Source organism: Mesocricetus auratus, unplaced genomic scaffold (assembly GCF_017639785.1).
Source record: "Mesocricetus auratus isolate SY011 unplaced genomic scaffold, BCM_Maur_2.0 Super-Scaffold_100006, whole genome shotgun sequence".
Lineage (NCBI taxonomy): Eukaryota > Metazoa > Chordata > Mammalia > Rodentia > Cricetidae > Mesocricetus > Mesocricetus auratus.
In genome coordinates, this window is record NW_024429190.1 from 93,476,212 (window position 1) to 93,494,135 (window position 17,924).

Below are 17,924 nucleotides of genomic sequence, written 5' to 3' on the forward strand. Positions count from 1 at the left end.
AAATTATTCTATCAAGATGTTGAAATTAAAACTCTGGAAGCATTAGGTAACTTTTAATGACACCTAGGTATTCTTGGTTTTTACCCATAATAATTTGCTAGAATAGTTGGATCAAATAAGCAAACTGTCTTAGGAGAACTGTAAAAAAGAGGTGAAAATGGTGTTAGCAGTTGGGCAGGTAGCTGCAAAAATTGTCTTAAGTCAATCAAAGATGATAGCTCCTGTGGAACAAAATGCATAACCAAACTTCTTTTTTATCAATTAAATTTTTATGACAATTTTGGAAGTGTATGCAGTACATTCTAGTTATTCGCACCCACTGCTTTTTATCTCCCTCCCGCTCTATTATCCACCCTCCAACCTCCTTGCTAGTTCTTTCTCTATATTCATGTGCCTTTTTGTTTTATGACCAATTGATTATAACCAGAACCAATTCTTTGACCATGGGTTTGGAACTAATCATTGGAGGCAAATGGGCTTACCTTTGGTGTACAACTGAAGCTGTTTACTGTTTCTCCTCATGAGTCTATTAGTAGCCAATAGTTCATCAGTGAAGGATAGGCCTGGTGATCCCCTTCTTGATCCATGATTGGTGGTTGACATAACCAGTTGTGTTCTGATCCAACGTAGGGAGTAGCATCAACTGCTGTGAGATCACACTTATTATTTGTGTCAGGCTCTGAAGCTAGTACTCCACTACCCTACTCCCTATCGTCTTGCTCTTAGTCTTTCTACTCCTGTTTCTGGGTTGTTCCATGAGACTTAGAGGGGGCATTATACATGTCCCATTTAATGCTAAACACTCAACCATCACTTATTCCTTGGTCCCTTTGACAACCATGAGTCTTTGAATTCATTGCTATTCACAATCCTGAAAAGATGTTCATGAGACAGTGAAAATGTGCCAACTGAACTATTTAAAACTCTTTTCTTTGGGGTCCTTCCATATGCGGTGTTGATACACTGACCACTCTGTTTCGCCATGCCAGACAAAACAAGTATCGAAAGTATTGAATTCTAGCCAAATATAATGAATCCATGGTGTCTTCCTGTGGTTACTGTTATCCATGGCTCTTTGTTTGGTTACTGACTTTTTGTTCTGTTTTACTAACCAGCCACTGGGCTTTTTCTTGGGGGCAATGTAGAGGAGACAATGAAACTGGACATGTGAGAAGGGAAGTGAAGGCAAATCTAAGAGGACATAAAGAAGAGTAGTCATGTGTACATTTGAAATTACAGTCTTGCCCTCTAGGGACATGAGTGTAATATGGTACCTAGGCTCATTATTGGCTAGATCTGGCAGATACTGGAGCTGGGTTTGCATAGTACTCACCCTTTTTTCTACTCCGTGTCCACAATTTCCAGTGGCCAATCTCTCTTATTTGAGGGAACAATCACAGTTGTGGGTATGTCTTTTCACCTCCCCTACGTGGCTTCAAATGTCACTTTAACGGTTTTCTTTATGACCACTTATAAGCTGGAAATAAAGGAAACGCATCTTAGGAAGTTACAGTTTCCAAAGAGACAGCTCCTTCAGCTCAGAGTAGACACAGGGAATTTGAGGCTAATTTTGCCGACAGTAAAATGTCTCAGCCCTTGCAAACCAACTTTGTTTTGTGGTTACTTCATAGTTGGCAATAATTCTTTCATTTTCCTCATGTAACCTTTTGTCAACCCTTGGTGCTTCCTGCCTGAGTATGCAGAATCAAAACTTGCTTGTGAAATGACCAGACAATAATTTTTTTAATATAATAGCTACTATGCAGGCTTCTCAAAGACAAAGAAATACAGAGAATGGGTGGACTGAGTGAACTTTCAGAGAAAAGCAGAGAAGAAAGTGGACAGATTACCAACTCAGCTAAGGCAAGATTTGTGCTTTTTCAAAGAAAGCCTTATTTAGCATTAAACTATTCAGGTACTTTTCAATGTGACAATTTAAGATGAAACCAATATGATGGTGCATAAATGCCCCTCTTGTTCTTTATACTTTATTTTTCAAAAAAGAAAACAGTAACCCTTACCATCTTCCAAACTAACTTAAACAGAAGCAAACCATACCGAATTTGTCAATTGCCACCCCAAGGGAAGGTCCGCTAGACTCATTTGCGCATTGATGCGCCTTTAAAGACCCGAGCTCCCCAGCCCTGACACTTTAATATTGTCATAGATCCAACTCCCTTCATCAGCATCCTGTGCTAACAGCATTCCGTCTTCATGTTTGGATATGTCTGAACTTATCAAGGTGATGTATGTGTGATTTTTACATGAGAAATTTATGTGTTGTTTTTTAAGCGCTAGCACCAATTAGCAGTGGCTCTCACATCTTTCCCAACAGAGAAAGACTTACTGTAGCTCTGTAAGTGGCTGTGGGGTGGGTCTCTGCTGGGATCCCTAGCCTGAGCAAGGTTGCTATACCACCATCAAGCTCTATTATCTACAGCACACAGGTATGAAGGCAGCTGGAAAAGACCCACTTTACAATCTTCCTAATGCCCCCTGAGGCCTAACTCTAAGGCTGACTCACATTGTTGGTCAATCAGTTTAAGACTGGAAAAATTGCAAACCTTTTTCTTTATTTTGTTTTCCACACACAAATGGAATAATGGGTTTTAAGTAACAATGAACCTTTAAAAAGCACAGCAAAAATAAGAAAAAAAAAGGTACTTCCCTTTAAAAGCTGTCATTCCCCCCTAGGACACCATTTTCACATTAAATAAACATACAAATGGTTAAAAGGTTACTAAAACTTCCTGCATGGGCTGGAAATAACATCTCTGGAATGAGTATGTGTATGACAACACGTATGCAGGGCACGGCTCACAGACAGGGAAATGAGAATTGAAGCACCTTGGCACTGCTAATTCTAGAGAAGCGTAAATGTCAGCCTCCAGGCAGCTTTCATAAAACAGAACTTATCTTATTTATTATAAGTAGGTTTCAGCCCTAAGTATTGTCAGGCTGACTTTTCACCATTAGAAACTAAGCATTTGCCCATTTTATTTCAAGCACGATAGATATTTTTATTTTAAAGCAGTAAAGATAAGGGTTTGCACAAATGAATGTGTAGGCCTCTGCGATGTCTGGGATATCTGCATACGCATAGTAGAAATTTTTGTTCTCAGACTATGGGGAAAATCACCAAATATATTTGAAAATTCCGTATTTTAAAAAGGTGTTAAGGAGAGCCTGTCCGATTACCTGAGTTCCAATTTAGCTACAAATGAAAGGCAGAAAAAGGCCTTAGTGGTTTCATTGTTGCTGCCCCTACTGCATTAAGCCTCATCTAATACTTCCTCACACTCAGGGAACAAAGTGTACTCTGAGTGAAGAATCCACAGCCCTCTTGGCCAGTGCTAGTGGAACTGTGTCTTTGAATATGTGTGTCAATTTCATAGATTTCTAACGAGCAGACCTGATTTTCATGTCAGCAGCCCAATTATTTCCCTGCTTAAGTATGAGGGATTCATCCAACAAGTGACAATGGTGACTTCTCTGCTTAGCTCAAGCATGACGAATTAAGCCTCAGGAAGACCAGTAAATACTACCTTCCCAGTTAGAAGACTGTACCCAGACAGTGTTCAGAGCCTGAGTGACATCAGTTTGAACTGGCTGTGGATGTGCTGTGATTATCACAGCTGGTCAAGCAGCCATAATTGATTTAGCCAAGCAAAACAAGTAGTACTGATGGTTTGGATGTTCCTAGTGACTACAGCCTCCAGGATGTTGCTAGCTTCTGGAACACACTCACTCAGGATCACTGCCCTGTACAGTGCCTGGTAGAGACCAGGCACTTTGCATACATTTTCTAAATATAAAGGAGAAAACAGGGAGACTTGATGCCTCTCAGGCCCTGCTAGGTGATATGCTGATATTTCTCGCAAGGAAGTAACTCGGACAGGAAGAAGAGCTAAAAAGTGAATTTAAAAAAAAAAGTGAAATCAGCAAAGGAGCAAAGCAATAAAATACAAGGAAAAAAATACAGTAAGCCTAACTCTGTAGGTGATATGTAATATTAGAAAATGTGTCTTGTAAGAAAAATGGTGCTTGCAAAATGTTTCTGAACACATTTGGAAACCATAGTATTGAATAAAGAAACATGCACCCGGTGCCAGCCATATAGGATAACAAGATAACCACTACCCACACTGCTGAGAGAGCCATTTGAGATGTTGGTGGATTTGTTTCTTGGGTATTGTGTTTGCAGATACAACTGCAAAGCTGTGTTCTTCTGGGTGTTTTTGTTTATTTGTTTGTTTTGGACAAAAGTGGAATCTAGAATCTGCCAGTAAGTACTGGAAATGGACTGAATCAAATACAAAAGGCTACTGAGACTGTTCCTAGTTCACTGTGAGTGCTGAATCTGCTTGATGAAATCTCGAACCTTTCACAACCACATGCATATATTTGTCATTTATCCCCTTTTCTCAGGTGCAAGGAAGGCTACCAAGGAGTCCGTTGTGATCAGTTTCTGCCGAAAACAGACTCCATCTTATCGGATCCAAGTAGGTCAAGCCTTTTTCTTCTCTGTACCGCGATGTGTAGTCTGTCTTGCCTGAGTGCAAGTCTTATCTCAACTGAATGTTGTGTTTCACTTCTGGGTCTCTGAAAGCTGCCAAAGGTAGAAAGTTGGGGAGGTGTCCGTGTTCAAAGAACAACTAGGATTAACTCAGCCTAGCTCCTCTCCCATGTGAGATTTAGCCTTCGGCTTAATGCCACCTTGCCCCTCTGCTGGGATCCAACTGCAGACAACCCCTGCCTTAGTCCTCAGGCTGGCTCCTAGTATCACTCTGTTGCAAAAGGAAGGATATAGAGAAATAGCTCATTATTACGCTATGGAATGTTATAAAACTTCATTTTCATATTGCTTCTGAGACTGTGTCTGGTAATTTGTGATAATGTTGAACTTATTAACATTTACCTTACTGAAATAAGAAAATATGTGTACAGAATTATTGAAGATGTTTTCAAACAAACTTAAAAGACCCAGCTCCAGTCTGACCACACTATTTTCTTATAAAGGATTATAATGCTGGTGAAATTACTACTTTTTTCTTCCTGAAAGAAGACCATTTTTTATAAGCCCAAATACTATTGGTTAATAGTTTCTTGGTTATTAGTTTCAGCTAGTATATGAATTTAAAGGTAACTCTCTATGTGAAAATGACCAGTTCTGGTTAAAAGTAAAAATTTTACTTTGGACTTTGGATAAATACTTGCCTCTTTCAATGGCTGCTACAACTCAATCACCACTGAAGAAAAGAGATTTTGATGGACTTAGAAATTCAGTTTAATGAAGATAATGACATACCTTTCTAAACTGTACGGCAATGTTATGGTTTTAAATATATCTATGCATCATGAGGAATTAGAAAGTGTTTTATATGGATTATAGCTAGAGATGGTCTTCTTAGTCTACCTGCATCTTATAATACAAATAACATATCTGACTGTCTTCAACATCTTTTCACAATGTGTGTATCAATTTGTACCATAAATTTCTAGCCAAATTATCTTGTATAATACAAACTTATTTAAAGAAAGGAGGGTTTTTGTTAATTTCATTTAAATGTGTTTTCTAGGCAAGACATTCACCTTGTCATTATTTGCAAACTCACCTCCTCTTGAGGAGTGTAAAGGTTGTTAAAAGGCTAACAACCAATCCAGATCTCTGTTGTGTGAAAGGTGAAGTGCCTTTTTCTAGAAATTATCAAAATATCATCATGTTAGTGGACCACCCTGTGTTTTCTTCATTTTGTAGTTGTGACAACTTGTTGAGCTGGTATCTGAAGCTCTGTTTAATTTGTTCTTGCAAACATACATTTGGGGCATTGTGATGCCTACATTGGGACATTGTGATGCCTACATAAAAAATAAAAAGCTTGGAAATTTGTTTTCTCCGATTCCCACCAAACTATTTCTTAAAGTGTCTAGTTTGTGTTTATTCTTCATTCTCTTTCCTTTTTTTATATTTCTCATTTTTTCACCCCCTTTCTTTTTTCCTTCTTTTTAATACATTTGTTTCCAAAGTAAGTTTATATTTTCTCTCTCTGTCTCTATCTCTTACCCTCTCTGTGTGTTAGTCCTGGGAAGTGATATTAGGTGGTCAAACTTTGTGACAAGTGCTTTTGCTCACTGATTTTACTCACTGAGTTGTATATCTTAGCAGCCCCTTCTTCCAAAAAAATAAATTTTATATGTGGTAGTAAAATGTTTATCAAGTACAGAATTCTAGACAAGTGTTGTAGATGATACAAAGTGGATAAAGTAATTGCTCTTTAAAGCACCTAATCAAATTTTGTGTTCCAATTGGACTCAGAAATCTAATTCAATGAGGATAATGACAGACATTTTCAAATTGCAAAGGCAAATTTTAGTCTATCGGTGCAGATGTTGAGAGTGTATGACACACACTAGTGACTGTGTGTTTCTAATAGGAAAAATATCCCTATGAGTTTTCATAGCAAAAATTAAGATGTATATGATTATTTTATGCAGCAACGGTGGGAAAGGAAATATTAGCCATAACATACAACACGTCTATCTTTGAAACATCTTAAACTTTGTCTTCTATAAGAATGACAAATGCCTGAAATGTTTCTAACATATGACATCATGAAATAGAAAACAAATTATGTAGGGCTGTAAAATGAACAGTCTTTAATATATAGTTAGAAATAAAATATATTGTTCTGCCCAAGGGGGGGTTCCTTTTAGGATTTTAGGTTATGGAATTATGTGAACTTGTTTTCTTGTTACTCAAAGTTTCTGTAAAAAGCATTATGCCTTAAGAGTCAAAACACTAGAATTCCTTGAAACCAAAATCAAGGATTTTCACATATACAGAATCTATATATGAATCCCTGAGTCATATGTCAGATATTCATCTATGTATACATTTATTTATGAGATCATTAATTCATTCCACTAGCCCTTTGTAAGCAAATACCAAATTTTTAATCATCCAGATTATGATAATATAATGAGATTTTATCTCTGAGGACCCTACCAACTAATGAGAGGAAATAACATGATATACATAAACAGTGAGATGTGTTGGAGATATCCCTTAAACCATGGCACACATATTCAGTTTCTAAGTCTCACAATTCTCATCTAAGTGAAGGCAATGATGGTAGATCTTGATGTTACACAGAGATGAAAAAAGTTGCTGCTGGGTAGATTTTAGCCCACTATGTTGTCTTCATTGTCATCATTGAGTATGCAGTTAGAGGTACTGCATGCCAGGGACTGTGCCAAAGGGCTTTCACTGGATTATTTCATTAAATCTTCACAGTCACTGACTAGTGAGGAGCACATTGGAAACTGTTCACATTTTATAGACGTGGAAATTAGACTGCAGAGATGCAAATACACTAACTCAAGGTCACATGGCCAGTTGACACTGGAGTCCCACTTCTCTTCCAAATGACTCTAGGGCCTAAGTTTCCAGCTGCTGGCTCTTTTCTGCCTCTCCTGGAGCCTTTCCTCTGCTAGCTATTTTCAACAGGACATTTATCACTCTAAATTTCATTGACTGAAACTCAATGACCTGCGGCAAACATCATTCTGAGGAACAATATTTGCACAATTTTCATATCTTAATGCAGCAACTTGAGCTTCCATCGAGATTTAAATCCCTAATGAAATTTCCTTGTCAAAATTCTTGCTGAAGAATTGTTTAATTTGCAGCTCATGATCTCTTCGGAGTGGCTTCCTGCTCAGGAAATAAGTGTTCCTTCGATACCCTCCATGTTTTCCTTCTCCGCCCTTTCTCCTCTCCATCTTTTCTTAACTTTCCCTCTTTCTTTCAATTTGATCCCTGCAAGCATTTATTGACCAAAATCCTACAATGGGGGTTGAATTCCCTGTTTGTTTCTTTTTTCCCCTAGATAATGCAGAGTTGGTCAGAGATGGGCACCCTTGAATGTATATTTTGAAAAATCACATTACTTTGCATGAACTTAGGAAAATGAGGCAAAAAATGTCACCAGGGGAGCAATAATGGCTGCTGTGACAAGTATCTGGGCCCTAAAATGTACCTGTAAGAAAAACCTATTCTTACTTATATGTACCTAATAAACTTATGAAGTATTGGGAAGTCTGATGTAAAACCAAACCACCTTGCATATGCAGCTGCCTCTTTTAAAGATTCAGTATATTGTGAGCTCCTGTCACATGAATAGGGATTTGTTGCACTGTAGGATGGTGACATTTGTCAGGATCAGAGGAGGTGATTTTCTGTGAAGAACAAGAACTAGCTTACATAGCCTTTTAGATCGTATATGTCTGCTCCATCTCGTGCTGTTTTAATCCTTTTCATGGATAACAGCCTTCAACATCCTAAACATTTCTAATGTAGTTTTTGTTATTCTCTAGAAATGCTGGGTCAGCCTATAGATTTCTTTTTTGGATCACCCTTAGCCACCAAAGTCAGATGTCATCCTCAGTCTTGAAGAAAAATGAGCAGGAACTAAAGAACCATGAACTGGTAATGGTCTGGGAAGATATGCCTAAGCCACTTGGGTTCTCACTAGAACCTTGCAGAATGATACTGATCCTGGACTAGATACCCAGCCCTTTTAAAGTTAGGACCATATCACTTAAAAGTCATTCTACACTCCTTGTGCCTTTCTCTTGTCACTATCTTCTATTCTAATGGCCACTTTTTGCATGGCCAATGCAACAGAGAATAAATTTGCAAGCCTGGGATTTGGCCAGCATATGATATACCTTAAATTCCTAGAGTTATGCAATCTCTGTGATAACTTAGAAAACAATATCCAGCTCTGGCTCATGTTATTACCAGAAATGCTGCGAACTCCAACTTAGGATATTGCTGACTACCAAGGAAACTGAGGTCCCTTCTCAGGGTGCTTAATCTTATTAACAAAATAATTTAAGATGGACTCAGAATGAATTTACAAGTTTCTTAGCTTAAAAGTAAAATTATAGGATATTGATAAGTCTCAGCAGTTTCCAGAGAAAGAAGGTGGAGACGGGGAAGAGAGAAAACTGTGACAATTGTAAGTAGCCATGTGGTGGAAGGAGAGAGAAGGAATAGCTTCAGAGAAGAAGAGTGAGATAGCACAAGTGCCCAAGACAGCATGTCTATGCTGTAGAGGGTATATAACGGAAAGAAAGCAGAACAAAGAGAAAGGGTAACATAAGACTGAAAAGGGAAAGTTGAGGCTTGTTCTACAAAGTGTAAGATGGGCGTGGTTTAGGGGGAAGAAAAGTACAACTACCTCATTGAAGTGGTAGTTATTCCTATCATCTTTTTAGTGTGGCTTTAGATGAATCAGCCTTCCTTGGTTGTGATCTCTTGACCAGGTGACTGAGAGCTTCCAGCTATATTAATACATTTTGGGTAGTTTGCACTTTGGGATCTGTACCCAGTCCAGAGATAGAACTCAGATTATATTGTTTTGACCAGAGGAAATAGATTTACCTTAATGGGCCTCAACAAGACCTTAACCAAACTATTGTAACATTCTCCTTCTGAACAGGTAAACCCCCAAAACGATTTATGAGATGGGCTGCAATTATGGAATTGGTACAACCCTTTTCACCTTGAAAATCTAGAGATCCAACTCTAAAGCTGTTCACACAAAGGGACTGTTGTCCTTACTGGAGTTATAGCCCCACTCTCATGTATAGCTCTCAAGAAAAGATGCTCATTTAGTATAATATAAGAAACCAGAGCTCCCTTCTGGCATTCTTAGGTAAAGAACCAAGAACTTTACAGGCTGCTGCTTTCTGGGTCCCTGCTCTGTGCTTTCTATCCAATGTGTATCTCCTGACCTGATCAATCTGTGTGAAAATTCATTTATTCTGTGGTGTCTTTGGGATTTTGAATTCTGGCTCTCTATAAGACTACCTATATGATACCTTTTTCTGAATTCAGTTTTGGGGGAAACTATTGTAAAAGATGATTGGTGGTTAAACCTTCCATCATTACTCCAAGACTGGCTCTGTATTCCTTAGCTTCCTAGGAATAATCACTTCAAGAATGCAAAACAAACCCACCTTGCATGTGGGTTGCCAGTCCAAAGGAACACAGGGCAGAAAACAACCAATGAAAAAGATCCTACTTCCAAACAATCCTCAAGGACACCAAGTCAGCAAAGCACTGTGCCTTTCTTTTGTGCTAGGAAAACCACAGGATAGCAATTTTCCAGAATGCAAGCCACATAGCTGAAGCATGGGGTACCTCTCTGGTGGACACAGTATGAGAAGAGAGAAGAAAATTTGAGAACAGCCTGGAAGGTTGGGGACAGGGAACCTGGATACATGTACACTCAGTGTTTGCTTTTAAACACAATAGAAGTTATCTCCAGAAGAACCATGCTGTATATTCCTGGTCTTAATAGTTAAGCATAGTGCATAGAAATACATGTTGTGTGTCAACTATTTCATAGAAGAGGACAACTAAAGTTGTTTCAATTGAGAGCTAGGTAGTACTGCTTATAATCTTATGACTGTACTCTCTTTTCAGTGTGATCTTGACCAAATCACAAGGAAACTAAGCAATGGTTTCTGAAATTTTGAAATTGTGTCCTGCTTGTTAAAAGAAGGAGATATCCCTTGATGGTGAACATACTGTCCCTGTTCATGATTCAGCAGTGGTATCCAATCTGTAGGCAAAACAATACATGACTTTGTTCATTACCCAAGTAATGAAGCATGCATAATACACACTATAAACTAATCCTATTGTTTTCATGTACACTAGTGGCTATAACCAAATACCACAAACCTAGTGACTTATAATCAGGAAAAATTTATTTCTCACCGTTCTGGGCACTAGGACATCACAAAATCAAGATACTAGCAGATTCAATGTCAGATATCTTATATGGTATATAATGCCTCATGAGTTTGGAGTCTCATTTGAAGGTTGCAAATCCCACAATGAGCTAATGTCTCACTAAAGTCCCCTATTAATTTACTGAGTTATAGGTTACGTTTCAGGGTAGGAATTTGGTGAGGACACCACCCTTACCAGCAATAGCTCAGACTAGTACAATTTAACTAACCCAAAACTCCAATTTCATAAAGGATCTTGCTGAAAAATATAAAACCAGTAATAAGGATGCACTAAGAAAGCATGACAGTTTCAGGAACAAACGTGAAAGTGAAAGAACCACGGAAAGTCACGTAAGATCGGAGCAATCCCAGGAAAGCCTGGCAGGGAGAACTGCAAAGGGCTTCCCACAGAGTAGATGTGAACCACTGCACGGGCTGCACAGCACGCTAATTTTATGAGCATTGCTCACACTAGAGGGTGCATAATATGATCAGGAGAAAGAAAATTCCACAGACAAATGCAGTAAATGAATAATCATAAAGCACAAAACATAAGCCAATCACCATTTAACTCGGGGCCATTAATCCCTGTGATCGAAACTGGGTACTTTAAGGTCGAAATCTAAAAATACTAAAGCCTTCTGCATTGTTTTACCCCGTAGTAGCCAGTGGTGTTCTATGGTCCCATTCCACTCATATTCTATGACTGTAAAGAGAATTCCTAGCAGTGTTGTTGTTTCTGCATAGCGCACCCATAACTAGAGTCGGGTTATGTTAAGAGCTGCTTTGCTTACCATTCCTTGTTCTGTCAGTCACCCAAGCTAGGGCAGGTAAGGGTCTTCTTTTCCAATACTTTCTTCCTATGGTCCACTGTGAGGGATTTTATCAGAGTTCGTAGTATTCAGATAGGAAGTTTAATATGAAATAACTCCATTCTTCAACATAGTTTTTTTCTTAATTAAAAAATTTAGTTAAAATGTATTTCCCCCTTACCATTTCTCTCTAAAATCCTTCCCAAGTTCCCTGCCTTTATTCCCTTACTGCCTCTCAAATACATAACCTGTTTTTCTTTGATTATTATTGTTACATTATGGCCCACTCCCGTGGGTATGTACAAATACATAATACAGCCTGTTAAGTTTTCTTGTGCATTTCTTCTATGTACATGATTTTAGTTCTGATTACTTGGTATTGGATAACCAGATAGGGGGCTCATCCCTGGAGAAGGCTAAGTCTCCATTTCTGACTAGTTATTGCTTGCCTGTAGCTCTTTTCCTAGGGATTGGAGTCCTTGATATTTCACGTTCCATGTTAGTATTGTCATTGTTGACCTCTTGCTTATGCAGACCTACTGTTGAGGTATCATGGATAAGGCTTTCCTATCATCTCTAGAAGACAAAATCTCAGAGCAGACATTTTGGTCCTCTGACTGCTACAATCTTTCAGTCCCCTCCTTATTAGTGTTTTCCAAGCCTTGGGCAAAAATATTCTGTTGTAGATCTAGTCATTAGACCTGGGCAACCCAGTTATTCTCTATATTTTGACCAGTTGTGGTTTTCTGTGATAGTTTCTGGCTGTTTCAAAGAGACACTTTAATATGGGTGAGAGGCACCCCTATCTGTGAATATCATCCCTATACTTATTAGATATTTGCCCTGCTCTATGAATATACTTAAACAAAACTGATTTTTAAAAAATCACATCTATGCTGAGCAGGTGCATATTTTTCTTCTTACTCCCCAAATAATACATGACAAATACTGACACAGCATTTATGTTTTGTCAGCAATTATGACAAATACATAGATGATTTAAAATATATTAACAGGGTACATATGAATATTTCACTATTGTATATTGGGAACATGATTATCCTCACTTTGGTTATCTGAGGAGAATCCTTTACCCAACCTTCCCTCGGTAATGACTGTGTTTAGGCTATTAATTAGACATGAGAATAGGGTGGGGGTTCTTTCTAGATTTGTTCATAAATGTAGATTATTCCATTCCACATTCCTAGGGTTTTTTTTGTTGTTTTTCTCCATTAAAAACGTTGTTACAAGAGCTGTTTTGTAGCTATTCTAAAATTGCTTCTGTCTAGATAGTTCCAAATGCTAAGTGTTAGCAAGCATTGGAAGAGTGAACTGTGAGAAACCTTAGCCAAGAATTTCTAATATTAAAAGTAAAGAAATGACTGTAGTGCTGGAGAGTAAGATCAGTGTTTAAGAGCATTTTCTGTTCTTGAAGACGACCTGGGTTTGATTCCCAGCACCTACATGGCAACCCACAGTTGTGGGGTATCTAATGCTCTCTTCTGACCTCTGTGATCACCAGGCTTGTATATGGTGTACATACACTAACACACAGAAAAAGTAAATCAATTTTAAAATGAAGAAATAACTGAAAAGCAAAACCTGTCTTTACCCAATAGGGGTATCTATGATAGCTAATGTTATATTGTTCCCTCCACTCATGGCTTTTGGGTTCCTCCCTATTTACCTTTTTAATATAGATTTCAAACACACTCTAGTTATGTTCCTTGTCAAGTACAGGAGTAACCATAGTTGATTCACCTAGGATAATTAATCTTTCCTAATGAGCTTGTTCATTTATGTTCTATTCTCAGGGACTACTCTGTTTTGGAGATGAACAACAGCATGGCTGGTTCATTTGGATTCTCTGTCACATAATGTTCATAGAATAAGGACACTAAGCTGTGTACATTCCTTCCTCTTGTACGCCAGAACTGTTTCAATAGATGATGAGAGTGCAGTCTCACTGACATGAAATGAAATAGTTTGTGCTCTTACCATCTTTCTTTCTAATTTGAAATGGCCCCTTTCAGTTTTTATATGGTTTTAGAAACCTGGACACACAAGTTGTAAATAACTTCTTATAATGAAGATTTTAAAAGGTAGCACAGAAAAGTTTAAAAGTCAACTGCAAACATGGGTTTTCTCTTAAATCCAGGGTCATATTTCAAACTCTAACAGAGGCACTGTGGTAAATAGTAACTCATATGTTCTAAATACTGTGCTAAACTTACATTTATATTTCCTCTTTGATTGCCAACCCTTATATGTCACAATTTTATGGTGGAGGAAACTGAAATTTGAGATAATAATTAGCCCACTGAAATTATGGGTTTCTAGGAATTTTAAAATCTTTCCATTCTAAACTATAGGCTTCCAAGTGCTTTCTGATACAGGAGTCTAGAAATTTTTTTGTCAAAGGAAATTTTGAAAATTTTACTTTCATTCTTTCATGAGCATTCGAGAATAAACATTCAGTTTTGTTTGAATTTATATTTATTTTAACATGAATAGAGACATACAAGTACAGAAATATATGGATTTGAATGTAATATATGGTGTAAAAACTGGTCTGAACAATGTTTTGCATTAATTATGGTATTGTGTGAACACTGTTTTGTCTGGGTTTATAAAAATATATCCAACTATTGTTATCTGTAGCAACTCTACTGAATATAGTGCATACAAATATCACCAGCCCATCTACTGATAACTCAGTGCCCATTGACCAGCATCTCTTATTCCTTCATCCCCTTGTTCATTGTCTTTAGGTACCTCCATTCAATTCTTTCATTCTATGCGCCCAACTTGAGATTCCACATTTGAGTAAGATAGCATGGTACTTGTCATTTTGTGCCTAATTGATTTCTCTTAAAGCAGTTGCTTCTAGATTCATGCTTGTACTAAATTTCCATCAACAGAGGGCAAGGTTTCTCTTTTCTCTACAACTTCACTGAGACTTTTAATTCCTTTGTTGATTTTGGAAAAGGCACTTTTTACTAGATTCAGGTGGAACCACATAGCAATTTTGCGTTTCCATTTAGTCATATTGGATATTTTGTCCACATACCTGTTGGCTATTTGCAGTCCTTCTAAGAAATGTCTAGGTAGATCTGTTTTCTACCTGGAATGTGACTGTCTTTTACTGTAGAATTATCTATTACCTGTGTGTGGATACATGGGTACCCAACTGTGGAATCCAGAAGTGAACCTTGAGTTCCATGTCACAGTCACTGGCAACCTTCTTCTTCTAAATCAAATTATCTCACTGACATTGAAATCTCTAATTAGACTGAGGTAGCCAGCCAGAATGTGCATTATATTGCATATAATGCATATGTTAAAATTTAGAAGGAGAAAACTTTGAAGATTCATGAAAGGATATAAAATCTACATGGAACCTTATAGTATGTTCTGACACATTTTTAAAAATATAGTTTGAGATGAACATACAACTCTGCATGAAATCCTTGAACTATGTCTTCAGTGTTTTTGTTAGTATTGATCTTTCTATCTAGTAGTTTTCTCTCTGGAAACTCATAAGCAATGAGAGTCTTTCAGAAATGGAATATAGATTCCACAAGAAGACAGGGGACCTGGGATTTGATGTTGCCCTCACATCGGTCATTGAAGTCTATGTTCACATTACCATTTCTTTCATGTGAATTTTTTACTTGCCTCCCATTGTATTCCTGTAGCAGTTTGTACATTCTCCTAAAGTGCTCAACATAGAGACAATGACTTGACGTTTGTTAGATATCTAACATTGTTATTTTGAACTTACCATCTAATTTCATCTTTACCTCTCTCAAAACAACAAAAAAAACCAGTCATACAAAACAAAATCACACTGAGAACAATATTAGTGCTGCCAATTTTCAGATGAGAGACTGAGTGCTATTTTTAGGTGAGACATGGGAAATAGCTTCATTTGTGTCAATATAGGTTTGGGAGGACATGATATATTGGCCTTTGCCAGGGAGGAAGTCAGGGGTGTAACATGAACAATAAAAGACCCAGAGACTGACACTGGGGTTCAAGCTTCAAGCTGAGGATCAAAGAAACAAAGCAACCAGCCACTAGATGATGCTTCCTCTACCTCAGGCTAAAAGGACTGTCCTGTGCCCAGGAATCCTCAGAGGCAAAAACTATATGTTCCTTTCTCTTCATCCTTATATTCTTTTCTCAGATGCCATATCACTCCTGTCTCCACCTCCCTAATGATGGGATTAAAGGCGTGTCATTGAACTGCTAGTATCAAAGGTCAGAGCTCTGTTACCCTCCACTATTGTATAGCTCAGAGTGGCCTTGAACTCAGAGATCCTCATAGGCCTATCTCCTGAGTCCTAGGATCAAAGGTGTGTGCCACACTGCCTGTCTCTATGGCTAGATAGTATGACTGCTGGGATTAAAAGTGTGTATCACCATTGCCTGACTTCCATAGCTTGTGGCTAACTATGCTTTCTGAACCCTCAGGCAAGCTTTAATAAATTATAAATAATGAAGCACCACACAGGGGTTTCTTAATGGTGATTTTAACAAGAACATTTGGGGATATCAGAAAACAGAAGTGAAATAATGAAATAATGAAGGAGAAGTCATACCACCATGAATTCTTGACTAGTTGATTCATGCACAGCAAGCCACATATTTTCTTCTACAGCACAGAGATGATGCATACTTTATTTTTGTCTGTAGTGAAATAATAAAAGTGTACTAATCTAGTTTACATTTTCTAATCTCAAGGAATGGAGGTGAACTTTACTTGTGCTTTACAAAGCTTGTCTTGTGGTTATGATCACATCCATGGCTTACTAATATTGAGCAGAATTTTACAACTTGTTCTTGAACCTTGCTGGTGCACTTAGCATATAGCATACTCATTGTTAGCCCACAGCCTGCAGATTTACAGTGTAGTTTTCTTTTCCCCCAAATGGACAATGATTTTCCAGGATTATAAATCCTCTAAGGAAGCAGGTAAAAAACTTCAGGCCAATGTTCTTTCAAGTTAAGGGCCATGATCCATTAGCTAGTGTGGGAAAAGAATAATAGTGTGTCTTACACAAAAGAACACACAAACAAGGAAAAGTAGCTGCAAGGCATTTCCCTTTTTAAAAAAGGCACAGCAGAACCCAACTGGACTAGGAAGTGTGCAAGGCTTAGAAGGCCTCTGTCTTTTATCACTAATGGGGTGGTAACTATGTCTGGTCTCTTTAATGGAAGGTTGACTTCACATTCTAATATTGACTAATTAGTGAAATGTGAAAGGAGACATTTCAGGAAATATAAGCTGGTGTCAGGTACACTATTTTTGACATAATATGTAAAATAATGTTTCTCAAACTGGGAATCGAAGCCCTAATGTACAAACATGAATTATGTGTTGGATGCTTTACTTGTTACTGTGACAAAATACCCAACAGAAGCAATTTAACAGGAGAAGCTGATTTTGGCGAGTGGTTTCAAGGTTTCCACACCATGTTAGGGAAGACATATAAGAGTTTAGGGTGGTGGATGTGGCTCTGTTTATGTTGGTTCTCATGAGAGGTGACTAGGCACATTATGACAGTAAAGAATAGATGAAAAATGGATATTACCCTTAAAGTTCTATTCCTTGTGGCCTCCACATGAACTCCAGGTCCCATGACCCAACAAATAACAGCTGCTCTAGACACTCAAAAAATAAAATACATGCATTTGTCATCTATGGAAAATATGTTCCAGATGGCAGCTTCATTGTTCTTTCATTTTGTCAATTTTTATTAACTTCATTCTAACATTTTAAAAGTAAATTCTGCCCAGGTGTCCTCTCCCCCACCCACCTACCTTCATTCCAATAATTCTTCTAGCTTTTTCATTATTTTATGCTTCAAGGTGTTGGGAATTTTAGTGCTTCTGAATCTGTGTGCAAATATGTTTGAGCCTCTGATGACCCTAAAATAATGCAATTCTAGCAAAATAACCAACTTGACATGAAAAGTGGGTGACTCAAAAGTAAGTGTCCAATTGTCATCTGACTGACTATTCAGCCTTCCTCCTAGGTTGTTTTTAATTTTGTGTGGGAGAGGTTGGTAAGGGCAAGAGATGGGGCAATAAGTAGGATTATAAGGTATGATATGAAATCCATAAAGAATCAGTATAAGAAAACAAAGAAATTACTGATGGTGTCAAACCATGATACAGGACAGTATGTTGTTAAACCAAAAACTTGGATTAAGTTTCCTGTGTTCTGCACATGCACTGTCAGAGAATGGAACAACTATTGTATATAGAGCATTCATTTGCATTCTGTTGTCAGTTACAGAG

General features: G+C 37.8%; 1 protein-coding gene across 7 annotated transcripts in view; it reads left to right on the forward strand.

Moving 5' to 3' along the window:
• Positions 1–17,924, forward strand: part of Nrg3 (neuregulin 3) — a 985,840-nt gene that overhangs the window by 736,765 nt on the left and 231,151 nt on the right. For all 7 annotated transcript variants that reach the window (XM_013121168.3, XM_040747666.1, XM_040747663.1 and 4 more), the window contains exon 3: positions 4,429–4,502. In XM_013121168.3, coding sequence (XP_012976622.2) covers positions 4,429–4,502 — 74 coding nt within the window. The remainder of the gene's footprint in view (positions 1–4,428; positions 4,503–17,924) is intronic.